The sequence below is a fragment of the Aplysia californica genome, unplaced genomic scaffold (assembly GCF_000002075.1).
Source record: "Aplysia californica isolate F4 #8 unplaced genomic scaffold, AplCal3.0 scaffold00081, whole genome shotgun sequence".
NCBI classification, from domain to species: domain Eukaryota; kingdom Metazoa; phylum Mollusca; class Gastropoda; order Aplysiida; family Aplysiidae; genus Aplysia; species Aplysia californica.
Genome location: NW_004797351.1, coordinates 1184347 through 1200867, shown reverse-complemented (window position 1 = coordinate 1200867; position 16521 = coordinate 1184347). Strand labels below are relative to the sequence as shown.

General features: G+C 38.4%; 1 protein-coding gene across 2 annotated transcripts; it reads left to right on the top strand.

Moving 5' to 3' along the window:
- Position 1: 1 nt before the first annotated feature.
- LOC101857239 lies at positions 2-14549 on the top strand. 2 transcript variants are annotated; one of them, XM_005094408.3, is made up of 9 exons: positions 2-69; positions 5039-5335; positions 5753-5933; positions 6729-6926; positions 7788-7922; positions 9481-9557; positions 10792-10903; positions 12121-12282; positions 13050-14549. In XM_005094408.3, the coding sequence occupies exons 2-9, from the start codon at positions 5067-5069 to the stop codon at positions 13152-13154; spliced, it is 1239 nt and encodes a 412-aa protein (XP_005094465.1). In that variant the 5' UTR covers positions 2-69; positions 5039-5066; the 3' UTR covers positions 13155-14549. The 2 variants fall into 2 exon arrangements, with proteins under 2 accessions (XP_005094465.1, XP_005094464.1); XM_005094407.3 differs by lacking the exon at positions 2-69 and adding an exon at positions 107-451.
- The last annotated feature ends 1972 nt before the right edge of the window (positions 14550-16521 follow it).

Genomic DNA, 16521 nt, shown 5'->3' with positions numbered 1-16521 from the left:
ACAATACCAGAGAGCAAAGACTTGGCTTGGCTCTTGTGTGCATAAACCTGTGTTGTAATTAGCCTATAAGTACGTCCATTTTTTTCAAAACCATAACATTGAAAATAGATCTAAATCTAGTTATGTAGAAATATAGATCTAATCTACTCCTTCAAGTGTAAAGAGTTAGTCCAAGCAGAGAGGTGGTCTAAGTAAAAAAAAAAATTAAAAGCGTTTAGTTTAGTTAGTACTGGTAACCTTTAGTAAATATTATGATCACGTGATGGAATTGCTTCCCTTGACCTAATAATTGGGTTTCGACTGTCCCAATCTGTTGCCTGCTGGCCCGAAGATGGACGTTTCCATTGTTCTTGTCCGTACACTATAACTATAACAATTTCGTGAGCGTGACATTGCTCGATTTCTCTTCTGGAGTCTTTTCAAAATATGTTACATGCAGACTTATTTAGGGGTAAGTAATTAAGCGTAGCAATACATTTCTAAGGTGTACTTTTGTGCATTATTATGATCTGTTCTTTACACTAAGTCACAGTCGACCTATTTCAGTGCACAGCTGATCATAGCTTGCTACCATGAAAAGAGTAACGTCCTATACATCTATATATGCAGATGATTCTAGTTTGCCCCAATTTTGGAGAATGAATTAATAGAACTAGATCTAGAATCTAGGTCTCTAACAGTACATCGTTCTTATTTTGATTTGCACTCATTTGCCCTTAATTTTTGTTTTTAATATCAGAGCAAGAGAATCTATTTAGAGATAGATATCTAGGCTAGAAGATAATAATCTATAAAAATGTCAATGTCTCAAACAGTGCTACATAGTGACATCATCTGATAATATACTACTAACTAGCGTACTTGATGGCCTACCGTCATTTAATCATTTTATATGATTTATTATATTATGTCAACAACGCTTTTTGTGTGTGTGTTCTGTGCAAATCATATTTTGGAGTTGAGTTTGAAGCTTTTTTAGGCCTGCAATTTGAGTGCAATTGACGTAGGTTGCTGTTTCTTTTAAGAAAACGAGTAAACGAAGTGACTATTACTCTGTACGCTCGGGAAAATAAACTTGAACTCTATTTCTCCTAACGGTTTCCGTTCTCGGGTCTTGTTGGTTATTTGCTAGAGTTCAGCGTCATCTATCATTCTGCCATTCTGCGAGGACTGGGAAGAAGCATTTTTTTTGCGTGCATCAAATTCAATATCTAGAGCTAAAAATTTTTAGTTCTCTGAATATTCAAAGATACTTAAATTGTAGTTGGGGGGCAACGTTCGCGGACTATAGACTGTACTTCATTTGAAAATGTCTTCAAAAGTAAAAGGTACTGCGAGAATACAAGACTGCTTGACTTAGACAGTAACCTATAAATTTTGCATTTAGTCCCCCCTAAAGCAATAACTAAGTCACACAAAAATCCCCCCCCCCCCCCCCCCCCCCCCCCGGGTTAAATTTTAACCCACACCCTTTTTACACATTACCCCCCAAAAAAACAACCCCCCCCCCCCCCCCGGGGGGGGCGGGGCCACTCCATTCACAAATAACCAAAAAGTCTCGAGAAAGGAAATTGTTTGGAGAAATAATATTGAAACGGCCCCCCTAAAGAAATTTTAAAGTCTGTTCTTTTTCAGAGCAATTTGATTTGAATCGTGACTTTTTTATTTATTTAGATGCCATTGTTGAGATCATCTGCTGTCTTTTCATGTTTTTTTTTACCATATTGATTATTGATGCTGTGGGCTTGAAACTGATAATGATCAGATAGAAAATGTGATACAAGTGTTGTTGTTTTTTAAAAATATTTTTTAATGTGTGTGGGCATTCATGGGTGAGGTCAAGCGCTCGTCAAATTCTTTTTTGGGCCCTTGGGGCAATTTTTTTATGGGGGGGGGGGGGGGGGGGGGGGGCTCAGCATTGTATGTCCACTAAAAGCATTTCTTTATATGGATTTTGCTGTGAAATATTGATCTTTTAAAATAATATGCATTTGCAGTTTCCAAGCTTTGGAAGCTATCAAACTTAGATGGCCATTTTCTATATATATATATATATGAATATATGTTACCTTTTAAAGCAGGCAACTCGCACTTCCTTCAATCTCAAATATCTCAACTGCTCTATTCAAGGTAGATGGGTATTTTAAAAATCATTTAAAGTAAGGTACATATATATGTATAAACTATGAACAATTGAAACTGCCTAAGATGGCCAGCCATTGTTTAGGAGAAAAGTGGCCTCAACAGGTGGCTGTCTTACACCAATTATTATTATTATAGGGCTTGTAAAAAATGGGCAAGAGAGGAAATGGGAAGTGGTCGTTCATACTGATGATTGTCTTACATTTTATACAGGTGGTTGTTAGAGCATCATTTTTTCGACTATACCAGTGCCCTGGAGTTACCCTATAGGACTGGTCTCTTTAGTACCCATCTTTTATGAGTTTGAATAAGTGAGCCGCTTGATGTGTTGTGATGAAAAGACAGATATGTCTGAGCCAAACCGTGAAAGAGATCACTATCATTAAGCTTAACCAAGGAATACTGGCAGTGATCAGCTGCCACCACCCTTTTTATTTTTGTTTTCTAATTTCAAAGCTTCTTTGCTTTCAAGCTGCAGCAGGTTGATGCTTTTGTTAAGTTTGGGGTTTGTCCTTTGGACTGATCTTTAAACTTTCAAACCTCTCTCTACAAGTCTTACTATACCACATTGCAATTTCACTGAGTTATTCCTATTAATAAATCCACTGGCCATCACAGTCCATCCATGATCCGGTGATAGCGATGACTTGGAAGAGAATCAAAATGTGTGACATTGTTTTGTCTCAAGTTTAAACAAGTATCTCTAATTTTATAACTATACAAGATTAATTTGGTTGCTAAAATCATAATTATTATTGGACCAATGATAGCCGAGATAGGGTTCATATTGCTTACACAGTCATCAACTAGAGACAGACCCCATGTGATTACATTTCGGCAAACCTAAAGTTATAACACGTTAAGGAAGTGATGAGGATATAGCTTCAAGATTTGGTCATTCTATGCAAAGGGAGGAAATGAGGCATGTGTTCTGCCCCAAAGGACAGCCTGGGGGGGGGGGCGGGGATCTAGAATAGGAGCTGAAAATGATACTAAACGGCTAACTAACATTATCATCATCATCACTTTCATAGATTCTCAACTGCGTTACTTAATCTGCTTTGATATATATATCATCATTATCATTATGTTGTAGACGGTAAAAAAAAAATGGTGGAGACTGCTTTGAATTTCGAAACATTTATATTATATTCAATGTTTCGCCGCTTAGGGCTTTGTCAGGAAAATTTTTTAAGATAATATTAATGACTAGACTAGATCTACACTTTGGAAACTAAAGTGTTTAAACAGGATAGGCCACAATCCTCAATGGTGCGTGCGAGGAACATATATCGGAAGGCCAATAAAAGGGGAAAGCTATGATAAGGAGTGATATAATGAATATATATATATGTACCGTCATATCATATTAATGGAATTGTTATTTTTCTTGTAAAGATAATAAGTGGCGCTCATATCATATGACCTTATGCAGTTGTGGGCGCCGTAAAACCTCTACTAAAACAAAACAAAAAGATAATTAGTAGTAGTAGTAGTCGTCGTCATCATCATCGTTCCAAATCCAGACAAATGTAGCCATCTTTCTCCAGGAGCAACAACCACAGCAGCAGCAACAACTTCCAAAAAATTTTTTCAACCACTACAACGTGTAACACTTTTAAGAAGTATCCCACATGTAATCTAGCACCCATAAAACCAGGACACAGAACCAAAGAAAAACACCTCCATTCGATGCCAATTCTTGGCTTCCAAATAATATTTTCAGTTGTGTTTTTAATTTTCTTAACATGCTTACAGTTTTATCGTCTTGGTGATAATTTAAGACTTTAGGTGGCAATATAAGAATCTAAGATAAATGTACACAGACCTGCTCTAATGGCTACCTGTGCAAACAATCAACATGGTCTGAGATGTCCACCTGTCTAAGACAAACACTTTTTTCCATGACAGTTGGTGGCCGTAATTATAGGACAATTTTGACTGTACCTTAAGACTGAAAGGTGAAAGACAGTACCCGCTACTAAAGAAGAACACGCCATTTATAATGCAATAAAATCATCTCACCCTCAGTTCTTAAACTGTTTACTACTCCAGAGATCTAGCTAAGGGGAGGACGTAGTACTACTGGTAGTAGACAAAAATAAAAGAGCAATTTTGGAAATCGATTGAAAACTAGAATGCTTGCTTGATATACTTCAGTGTGTCTGCTCCTGCCGCCCCCCCCCCCCCCCCCCCCCCCCCCAAATTCCTTTTTTTGGGTTTGAGGGCCCCCCCCCCCCCTTCCCCTTCATGGCAACCCCTATCCCCCCAAAAAAGCTGATAGATAAAAGGGTGTACGTAACAATTGTATTGGTAATTTTAATATGGTTGTTCTAATACGAGTAGCTGCGAATGCCTAGGTAGGTGAGAAGGTGAGAAGTGTGAGACATCTGTTTCATAATGGAAGGAAAGGGAAGGGGGGGGGGGGGGAGATCTGATGACATGAGTGCTAATCATTGACAAGATCCAGGAAATCTGTCTAGGCTGGGGGCATCAATCTAACAGCTGCTACAGCTAAATGAATATTGAGGACTTGAAGAAGAATTGCATTTACCATATTTAGCCCAGCCTCTGCTGACTGGCAGACATTTATAGATTTTTGTAGGATCTTGTACAGAGATCAAGCCCTCAAGCTGTTGCCCCTTAGACACTCATAGGTTGAGATTAGTCCTGCCAGTTCTGGAATTCTATTCATTTTATTTCTAACAGTGATTGTATAATGTGATATTGACAGAATCCTTTTACTGTGGCATTGATGGGCTCAGTTCTAAGGAAAGGTTTTCTTATCATTAAGAGAAGCTGGTCTTTTTTAGCCCAATTCTAGTATTTTTCATTGCTTATTTTTGCTTTTATTCTGGAAAAAAAATATTTTCAACTTTGTTTTTTCTGTGTTTAGTTCCAGGATCATCATAGTTTCTAAAAAAATGGGTAACTCTGTGACCCACTCTCCAAGGGAGGGCAGAAAAGGCAAGAAGAACAGTAAAGTTGAGTTTTACAATAAACTGAAGACAAGTCATGTGGGAGATGAGCTCCTGACTTGTTCCTTTGGTGCTTGGTGCCGTGAACAGAGGCAAGTGTGCGGATTCTCGGATAAAGCAGATTACACTTCAAGCCGACACTCACTGCTACAGCTCAATGGCTCCCCAAACAGGCCGGATACGACGGAGGGCCGCTTCTTTAGGAGCGGATTCAAGTAAGTCAGTTGCAAAATAAACTGGAACAGGGTTGGGTTGCCTATTTTTAACTGCCTAAATTTCATAATTCATTTTCAGTTTCAAAGTTCTGTATATACTCATTGATGATAAAAATTTTAGTTAAATTGAAAGAAAGAAAAGTATCCTCTTTTCAGATTTCTGTGAGCAAAAAAATACCCATTTTATGAAAGATTTCTATGGAAAGAAAAGAAACTCTTTTATTTTAGATATATCTAAGACCTGTGTGGAATAAATTTAAACATTTTCTTCAAGTTCTGCAGTTTGACTCTTGATGTAGTACATTGCTGTTGTACGTATGAAGTAATGCACCAGCCTAGAGTCAAGCATAATATTTGAGGAAAAAAAGACTAGGTGATGCAAGTTTCCATCCTCATCTCTTTACCTCTTTACTGCAGAACCCAAAATGAGTTAATGATTCAAGAAAAGGAGACGTCATGCTGCATTACGATTAAAGTTCCGCGAGTCACATCAACAGAGTTGTCTGCTTACCTGCGTCACAACCGACCTCGACGGAAAAGGAGAAGCCATCGGTGCACTCGGGTCGTGGCATACCATAAGGGATACATCATTGTGCAGGTACGTTCTTATCCGCATTCCGTGTGATATGAATAAGATCATAATCATGGCACTTAGAAGATGGACAGAGAGCTCTCTTGGCCTAGAGAGTAAGGTTATGGCCTCTCATTCGAAGGTCACATTTTCGAATCCGGATAGCGACTGAAACATTTTCTTCTCTAATATTGTCTCCTTTCCCCTCCTTTCCTGCTCTCTATCAATATTCTGTGGTCTGCTTTCGTCTCCACTTTCTGTCCCCACCCCCTCACCTCCTATGCCCCCTCCTTTGGGCTCCTGACTCTTTCTGCTGCCTTTCCACTGCTTCTCCTTGGCTCCTTCTTACTGCTGTCTTTCAGCCACACCCCTGATCGTATGGTAGGAAAGATCTACACCTAGCCTTCTCGGACAAGGGCGAAAAAAATCTCGGAGGTTCCGTAGGCTTCGGCCGCCACCTGGGCAAAATTCAAAATTTCCTACAAAATGGAAATGTTATGTGTGTCGTTTGTCCTTATATGCAGTTGCGAGCGCCGTAAAACACTTACCAAAAAAAAAAAGGGTAGGGGGGAGCTCCATTCCTTGTTACTCCTCTTCCTAAAGGAATACCAGGATGGAAGTGATAAAGCAAGACTCGTTATTCATCCTAGATCCACTGTATTAGATTAAGAATAGTTGTGAATTTTCTAAAGATTGTCCTTTCCCCTGTACTCAAAAGACAAAAGTTTTTTCTTTCTTTAAAAAGGAGGGTATTTAGATAATTTTGTTTTTTAGAAAAGGATTTTTCTTCTTGCAAAAGACTTGCAAAATTTCTTCTTTCAGGTCAATACAGAGAGATTTATACCCTTCTCTAAGTTTTACGTCATTGACATGGACCAGCAAGTCTGCAGTGGACATTTTGTGATTGCCAACAACGTGCGGCGGTGGTACGAAGTCCACATGTCCCCAAGTACATCGCACATTGTCCTACGGCCAGATGTACGCTACCATTTCCAAGCTATAATTAACTATGAAGTGCAGGTGGGTGATTGGTCCGGTGTTTGTAACTGTAAGGTTGTTTTTTTTAAATTTTTTGATAGCTTTACTTTTTCCAAATTGAAAGCAAAATTTGCTGAAATGTGTTTTTCAATGTGTCAAAAATGGGTTTTTACCCTCCTTGTATTCCTTTTAACTATAGAGGTACTTTAAAGGGCCTCAGCTCTGATTCCTACGTCCATCTGTGATAATTGAGAACCAAGTGAATGGAGAGTTTGAATATTATCTGAGTTCAAAGACCTCAATATGTTGCAATGGACAGTGTTAGAATTTGCAGAGGCTGTCTATCAAGATCTGAGACTGAAGTTATTTGAAAATGGTACCCTCCCATATCATTTTATGATTTTACTTCTCCACAACATCAAATGTGAGGCAGCATGGTGAAATCAGGCGCTCGTTAAATACAGAAATTGGAGGAACGGGTATTTTTCCGTCAGTTTGGAAAGTTTAATCGAATTTTTAATTTTTTGGCTTAACCTCTTTTATGTACATACAAAACACATTTCCATGTGCATTTTACCTAAAAATATTGATTAAAGGCACAAAATATGTCAATTTTCAGTTTTCAAGGACTCTTTAGCTATTGGAATTGGAGTTATCAAACTTTGGCGGCCTTTTTCTCACTAATTTCACCACTGAAACCAGGCGACATCACTTCCTTCAATCGCAAATATCTTAAGTGCTATTAAAGATAGTTGGAAATATATTTCATTGGAAGCAAGGCAAATAAATCAGCTTTCAGATGATACCAATAACTCCACGTGCCCAAAAATTTACTAGCACCCGATTCCACCGCGTCATGACACAAATGTTACCCTCCACTCCCATGTCATTCTATTTCCCCAGAACATCAAGTGTTACCCTCCGATGTCGGACATCACGATCAGCAAGATTCCTACGTACCTCCCCAACTGTAGCATCACCTACAATGCTCTCTTGGGGGACGAGCATGTGATAGCTGCTGGTCAGCGCATCATACAGGTGCTGAAAGTGCCACTTTTCTAGATGTTTCCAGAATTAATGAATGCTGAAATATTCTAAACTTGTTTCACGTCCCAGTGATTTTCTGTTCTATTCTACTGATGTGGCTTTCTATTCTTTTGTCCCGCAGCACTTAAAAAGTTTTGAAAGTTTAGGTGTAGGTTTAGACTCGCAAAATATCTTTTAAAATATTCTGTTGCAAATTGAATGGGACTGCACATGCTTTCTTGGGGATCATCAGTTATTCTCATAGGATGTGACACTTTTCAACATTAACATAATGTGGTGAACAACTAGGAGTTTATGGAATGTCAGTGTTTAATGTCCTCATTTAACTCTTTTTATCCTGGCCGTACCCCCGCAGACTCTGTTCCCGTCCTTGGGCTGCCGCGCCATATGAGCTGGAATTCAGCGTGCATATTTCAGAGTGCTGTATTTCTTGCATTTACTCTTAGATTTTAAGGACATTTGGCAGTTATGTTAGAAATTGAATGTAGTTTTTGTAAATGTATGTGGTTAGGAATCACACCAATTGCACCATGCAGGTTTTGAGATGTATTCCTCCCTCCAACTTGATCCTGATTGCAGCGGCCTCGACATCCCCTTGGATTTATAGATCTAGATCTGCCCCTACCCATCTGTACCGCACAAATTCCAGTACTGGTCCAGTCGTTGTCATCCACAACGGAATTTGTGGCATGTGATTCAGAGTCATTTTAATAAAATTAGTCTCATTCCCCCCTCACGACCCAGCGCCACTTCAAAAGGTACTTCGTCGGTTGTGAATGTGGGTTTTCAAGACATTTTTCAAGCTTCTACACCCATCAAAAACAAAGAAACCGTTGTTCATTGCAACATTGAAATATTCAGACAGAGCTGGCATCGCCGTATTTGCGTATTTTGGTAATTGCAAGCAGAACTAGCTTTTTGACGTGACCGTATAGCTGTTCCGAGTTTACTCGTAGCCTGGACTGGTCCTCGTTACGAGTTTACTCATAGCCCGGATAAAAAGAGTTAAATACACTTGCGGTGGCGCTTTTTAAAATTTCCCTCTTTTCCGGTAAATATAGGTGCTTGTGCTATAGTAGCTCAGCTTGTAAGACCCTGAAAAATTATATAAATCGTGTGTGTTTGAATCCCTTTCAAGACTTAAGATGTTAACAGATTCAGCCCGCAGATATTTTTGACTCAGGATGCAAATAATTTGTGACTGCTTTCATGACCTCAGGTGTAGTCTCACAAAAAGTTAGTAAAGAAATATCTACATTTGATAAAACTCTCTGTATGGCATATAGAAATGTTCAGAATTTTAAAATACTATTCAAAGACACCAGAAAAAAAGATGCTCATAGAAAGACGGACTTTGGTGTTTTTTACAGAATGTGAAATAAAAACCTTTATAATATGCCATTATGGCTCAATGTATAAAGTATAAGACTGGTATCGCTGTCATAAGAAAGATGAATAACTTCTTTTTTACTTGCCCTTTGAAACAGGGTCCAAACAGAGGTGCTCGGGTTTTTTTTTGAGACAGTTTAGATGTTTTTTCGTTTTCCAGGTGTATAAAACAGATGACTGGTCTGTGGTTTCGGTGCACAACTTAATGATTCCTCATGCTCACATACATCAGATCAGGTATGTGGAAGTGTACGCACATGTAGGTGTGAGTGTAGTTTTTTGTGACAATTGTTATGTTTTGGTTAAAATAAAACACAGTTGATACAGGTATAAAAATTATTGAATAATCATATATTGGGTCTTGGTTAGTTCAGTTCGAGGCAGGGAAAGTAAAAGCTTTTAGGGCTGCCTTTGTAAAGATCAAATTTTTCAAGATAAAAACTTGGTCTCCTGGATATCTGACTATGTTGCTGAAAGTTGTAGTTTATGCTAGTTGTTTATTCAGATTAGACAATTATTGTAGACACTAGCTTGACAGCTGGTAACTAATTGGTGTTCAAATATAATTTTTTAAGTTGGCATTTGGTTCTCATCATAGTGGAAAGTTCATATCAGAAAATGACCTTTACTTAGTTGGGTTTTTTTAAGAGTTGTGTTATGTAGAGATGTCTTAATTTCACCTACTTTGTTTACCAAAAAATTTCCAACAAAAACAATTGACAATTTAATTCTTAATAGAAATGCAATAATATTGAACATGTTTATGTTATAATTGTTCTGAGGTAACCCTTTTTTTATGTGTTTGTTTGTGTGAAAGAGAGAGGAAGAGAAGGGAGAGAGATACAGAAAAAGAGAGAAAACATGGGTCTTGGCTTTTAGTTGTGGACCGTGTCAGAGACATTGTGTTTGTGGCATCGGGAGCCTAGTGGTCAGGCTACTTGACTCGCTATCGTGAGATTGTGGGCTCAAGCCTCAGCTCAGTCCGACTTGTGTCCTTGGAAAAAGGCACTTTACACAGATTTCCCTCTTGGCTCGGTCCTTTCGGAGGTGGATGTTAAACTCAAAGGTCCTGCCTCTTAACTAAACTAATAGTTTTGACAGGGGCTATACCTATACGTGTAGACATGGCGTTTCCCCTTGTTGATCATTATGTAATTACTTGTGACTTTAGAGTTTGTGAAAGCACACTGTTAGTTAATACTGGGGTGGGGAGTGGGTGGGTGAGGGATTAGAGGGTGCCACTGGTAGGTTTTTTATCCTTTGTGTTCCCTCTGTTCTCTACATCTGATTGTTTTGCTTACATCAAATGGCCATAGTGAGGTTGATGTGGTTCTCATGTGATTATTCTATTTGAAAATTTAAAATACTAATTAATTTTCTCAATGGATTAACAAAGTTCATCTGAAGTTTAATCATTTCCCTCAGTGATGTATTTTGCGTCAAATTCTCAGACTCTGTTTTCTTTTCTCAGGTCCAGTCCAAGTGGAGATTTTCTGGCCGTAAGATACACGTACCCAGCTGACGGCTGCCATTTCAACAGAATTCTCATCCTGCATTATCCGTCTTTCACCAAGGCAATGCGGGTTGGTGACTATTTTGTTCTTTCTCGTTTTGTTTTTGTGTACTTTTGGCTGTGTTTTGTCACACTTTTTCTGTGGGATGAGGGTAAGGATGTCCAAACTTATAATAATCAATAATATTAGGTACCAGAAACTAAATTTTCAAAGTAGCTATATGCCAAATTTATCTCTTCCATATGAAAGGCCTATATCTCCTGAGAATTTTTTTCAAGACTGTAAGACCATTACAAATCAGTATTTTATCGCCGCAAACATGATGATCTGTCGTTATTTTGACAAAAGCACAGAGCGTTGACCCGGCCGGCGTCCCACCAGCCCCCCGCGGCAAGCGAATCGACCCTACTATACTGTAGTGTACCAAACGCTCCCCGCATGGGGGTCACATGCTTTCCAAGTTTGTCGGAAGGATTGATGAAAAATAATTCCAAGCCAATTACTTTATTCTAATAGAAAATAAACTGATCTTTCTATTGATACCTTTTTGGAGCCGCTATTTTACATGTTTTATGTAAAAAATGATTTTTAAAAACTTTGACGACATTTTAAAGGCTTTTTATTTAAATGCCATAGGCCAAATGTATACTACAGGAAAGCACGTCCAAAGCTCTACAGTTCTCAGCCAATGAAAAGACGGTATTTAATCCTCAATCTTTCAGCGAAGCATTTGAATGCAGGTGTGTCAATTTTTTAACCAGCCGACCACGCGTTCCGACCGCGAGGGGCTTTGCTTTCCACAGCGATTCTCCAGCTCCTAATAATCGGACATATAAACAACTTACACCATTTAAACGAGGAAAAGCTGAACTTTTACAAGGTGTATGGCATTTGGTCTTTTATAGCGAAAGAGCGAAGAAACAGTGATGTGAATTACCCCAATTTCACCGATACCACGCGCTCAGAAGGCCACGAGTGTGAGGCTGTGTTTACGCTATCTAATAACAGTAATGATTGCATGTATATAGCGTGCTCTATGCAGTTTACAACTATCACGTCCAAAGTTATGATGTATATGGTGTCTATCAAATGACGGTTGTAGGAAGTAAACTGTCCTTTTTTTTTTTATAACTATAAAAGTTTTTTAATTTACCCGGGATTTGCACCGAAGGAGAAAACATGATTCCTGAAGTTCCACCGTGATCTCATGTGTTTGGTTTTGTAAGTGCTATGGAGTTGAAGTCAGTTTTTAAAATTTCTCTGACTAGATTTTTCTTATTGTTCAGGTTGAAGTGAGAGGTGCGTACTGGCCAGTGTCGGAGTTTGTGAACCTGCAGGTCTTTCCCAGATTTTCTCTCAGTGAGTCGTGTTTGGCAGTGATGAAGCAGCGGAACTGCGGCCGCAAGGTTTTTGTGTACAAACTACCCACAGAACTGCGCTCTTTACAGGTACTGACTGGGTAGTTGGCGGGTGCTCTGGTGTGGTTTGCTCCTACTTTCCTATCAAACGTTTGTCGTGTAGCTGCCAACCAGTACGTAAAAAATGTATTTCAAACGTTTTTCAGGGTCTGAGTATGCAAGTCCGTTTTTATGTCAGAAAATGTGTATTCTATTTCCTAGTAATTTTCTTTGCAGACTTGCAGATGATGAAAAAAAATATGAACTTACAAGACTGGATTTGCGAATGATAATGAGAACGAAGCCCATAAATCGAGATATCTTTTGCTGCAGGTCTACTCTGAATAGCTTGGATTTATTGAATGGAGAAAAGTGCACACCATGCACACAAACTCTCTCACTCATCTCATTGGCTAATCGTGCCCTGCCCCTTCAGTTCTGAAGCCTTTCACTTTAAACACTCACATATTTAGCTGATCTGTAGGATTTCACTCAAGACTCTCACATATCTGGCTGATCTGAACTAGCTGCCTGCCATTCTGGAGGGCTGTTGGAGGGTATTACAGGGTAGGTCCTACTTCTTGACTTCCCATGTGTCAGCTGGGTTTTTTTGTTTTTTGTTTGTTGCTGAGGGGGTTTTGGGGGAGGGGGGGGGGTGTTGCACAACTTGACCATTAATGTGTCAACCTGCTTCTTTTGACTCTAACAAAAACAGACGTGAAAATAACCAACTTGTGTCTTACGCACTCATTTGACTTAATGCAGTTGTGAGTGCCATACAACTTGCACCAAACAAAACTGCCTGTGTTTTTCCCCAGGATCTGTGTCGGCGAGCTGTCCTTCACCTCGTGTCCTGTAAAGATGTCAATAAACTGCCTGTGCCTGAGCTGGTGCAGAGGTACATCTGTCAGAATGCAAACTGAAAACCTTCCATGAAGTGACAGAGGAGATCACCTCTTATATAGACATGAAGTGGCTGGTTTTGAATTCAACTTACTTGGCCCATAGAAATAGTTGGAGTACAGTTTTAGCCTAAATAGATTTTTGCGACTAGTCATTGTAATAGATTGATTTATGTGCTCAAGTTTATACATTTTACCCTGTACCTTTGTTTTATTTGGATGCAGAAAGTTATGAAAGTGTTTTCATCTTTAAATACTGAATTTCTGTTAAGTTTTTTTATGGTAGAATTCCAGTTTCAGATGCATTTTTGGAATCTTTTTTTTTCCCTTAAAAAATGTCTTAAAATGTTCATTTCTGTTTTAAAAAAATTAATTTTCACCTTTTTCCTGCAGTATAAATTGCTGTTTCATGTAAGTAGTATGAAAAAGAACATCATATAAATGATTTTACTCTACTGTTTCATCTCATTTTAGAAGTGGTTACCAAAGTGATATTTTCCTCTTTTCTCAGTGTACCTGTACGCAACTTTCCCATTAGTCATCGACATAAATACCTTTTCCTAGTGGTGAAGTGTAACACAGATCAACATCAAGTACTGAATTTGACTATAATTTTGTGTCCAAATACATTTACCATTTTCAATGGTGAAGTGTAGCACCCCACAGATATCTCATTCCCTTAGCTGATTATTCAAATTTGTTTGGCTCTGTACGAGGAGTTGTCTGAAGATCCCAGGGCAGTTATGTGGTCTGTAGCACCCTGGTTTCTTTTCATTTACACAACATAGGGATGTATTAATCTCAGGCTACAATTATAATGATTTAAGTTTAAAATAATAGAGAAATTACCAGTGCACCCAGTAAAGCCTGAAACTATAGTGAGCAGGGGAAGTAAAATTTCATGGAGGCGATGTGCATTTCTATTTTTTCTTTTTTTTTTTAAATCATAGTGCTACAAATGTGTGTCCCCTCGCCATCATCCCTGTATCTACCTTTCTCTGAGTGTTACTGATGCCACAGTCAGATTGTGCTCTCAGATATGGACATTTTGAACAAGGAATGATTATCGTTTGCAAAAATTGTTCACTTTGGATAAGTGACAGTCAGTCAATGACCATCACCCATTTCTGTCATCAGCTGCTCGCCAGAGGGATAGATAATCATTTCATAGAAAGTTTTACAGTCATCAATGGTTAGATAGTTAAGCTCTTTGTCTTTGCTTTGCAAATGAAGCACTTAACGTTTATTTCCATTTTGGAAAGATATTAAATTGATTATCCTTGTCTTTCTGCTGGAGTGCATCCCACTTTTCCTGAGTAGGGCCCCAACTTCCGTAATTGGAAAAAACAGATGTTGCAGGCTGGTCTTGCAGAGTGGCAGGCATATGTGGTTTGTTAGACACTACATTTTTTTACAGAAAAAGAAAATATTCCCACTCTAGTTATAACACACAAGTTCAGCTCTTGATGGGTGACATGAGACTTTGTGAACAGACATGAACCCATCTGTCTTGTGTTTTTGATTGGAAAGCATCTGGTGTATGCCTGATTGTTTAGAGTATAAAAGTGGTTTGGCAGTATTTTGTGACCCAGGAGTCACTTTTCATCGAAATATGTAGAGGGATCATAATTTGCACTTTTATAAAGGTCTAAGTTTTGAGATCATAAGTGTACGTTTAGACTTCAGTACATATTTACAAAAACTCCAAACAGTAGTGCAGTTCTGGAATGGAGTCTGTATTGCAATGGTTAGACTTTGTTTTTGTGTGTTAAAAAAAACCCACGAGTTAGATTCCCAAGTAAGGAAGTTTTTTGATGAAGTATCCAAGTCTGTCTGCTGGAGATGTTGTATCCCACTCTGCCTGGACTAGCCATAAAAGGAAGGGTTGAAGCCAACCAGGTCCTGAATGATTTGGTGTGTCAATAAGAGCATAAAATGTTTTCGAGCAAGCAATAAGTAACCTAGATCACATGGAAGTCTGTAAGAGTGTAAATACTGTTTAAAATGTTTGTGGAAAAGATCTTGTGTTGGTATTCAAGATTTTCACAGTTTAAAAAATTCTCCTTTTTTTAAAAAACTGCTGTTCCTTCCACAATTTGAGTGATATATATTTTAATGTAAAGAGATTTTTACGGGTTTTTAGCTGTTGTTTCTTTGGTTTTTACCTCTTTGTGATTATTGTAATTTAAGTTTATATGGATAAGCCGTTCAAATTTATCAATTTAATCGGAGAAAGGAAAGACTTAGAGCATATGTATGTTTATACACTATAATGCATTGTACTGATGTCTTATGTCTCCTTAAACTGCTCACCGTCAAATTTGTTTTGTGCTGATTGTAGTGATGCGAGCACCATTGTTTGTTAATGTCTTGGGAATGGCTTTTTAAAGCCAGTTTGTTTTTTGTAAAAGAAAGTCCATCTTCATTTATACAGGAATGGGTCTACGTGTGATTTTATAATTGAACTTCAAATATTTTTTTGTATTCTCCACTTTTTTAAAATCTGTAATTTTCCTTTTTTTTTTGTGAGGGTGTTTGTTTTGTGAACACACTACCTGAACATATTTCTCCAATCATTAAGTTTGATTTATTTGAGGTATTGAAAAAATGTGCAAAACAATTATTGAAGTATTCTAGTTATACTCAGCTTTTGACCGTCTAGATGCATACACACACACACTCACACACACACACACCCACACACACACACACACACACACACACTCACACACTCACAGGCCCACACCAACACAGTCACGCATGCATACACACATTTGCACACGCACACACCCACGGGCGTGCGCGCACACACACACACACACACACACACCCTCACGCATATTTAAGGTGCATCCCTTGATTGCATAATAAAAGAGTCCCAGGTCACATGCCAATTGTGTATAATATTCTTAATGAACTCTTGAAATGATCTCAGTATATCGTAGTCAAATTGTAAAGTTTTTGGATTCACTCAAACTGTCATTTGAACCTGTCAGGTCAATTCTCATGAATATTTTTGTATCAAATTAGAGCGCACTTGTATTTCCGACTGTTCATTTTTACCTACTTTTGCTTCGTTCTGCTAGCGATTGAAACAAAATAGTTTCCACACCTCACAGCACTGAGCCTAATTTTTCTGTACAATGATTACCTACCACACTACAGCACTCACTGTTGCTGCATCACCTTGTCAGGCCCATCTCTATTTAAGGCAATAAACTAGAACCTCAGGTTGTTCTCTGAGCTGCCCCTCTCAATCCCTTGGCCAGTAATACATTGTTAAAAGAGTGAAAAGAATCCTTGGGCTGGTTGTTTTATTTAACTCTTCAGCACACATTACAACACACATCATTAGGAGAAGTCCATTCACTCTGATTTTTAACGCCAC

Bases quoted from the DNA above. Each gene is read 5' to 3' on its own strand.
- LOC101857239 (XM_005094408.3), top strand. From the start codon at position 5,067: ATGGGTAACTCTGTGACCCACTCTCCAAGGGAGGGCAGAAAAGGCAAG. The intron at 5,336-5,752 runs GTAAGTCAGTTG...TCTTTACTGCAG, and splicing joins TTCTTTAGGAGCGGATTCAA to AACCCAAAATGAGTTAATGA. The intron at 6,927-7,787 runs GTGGGTGATTGG...CTATTTCCCCAG, and splicing joins TAATTAACTATGAAGTGCAG to AACATCAAGTGTTACCCTCC.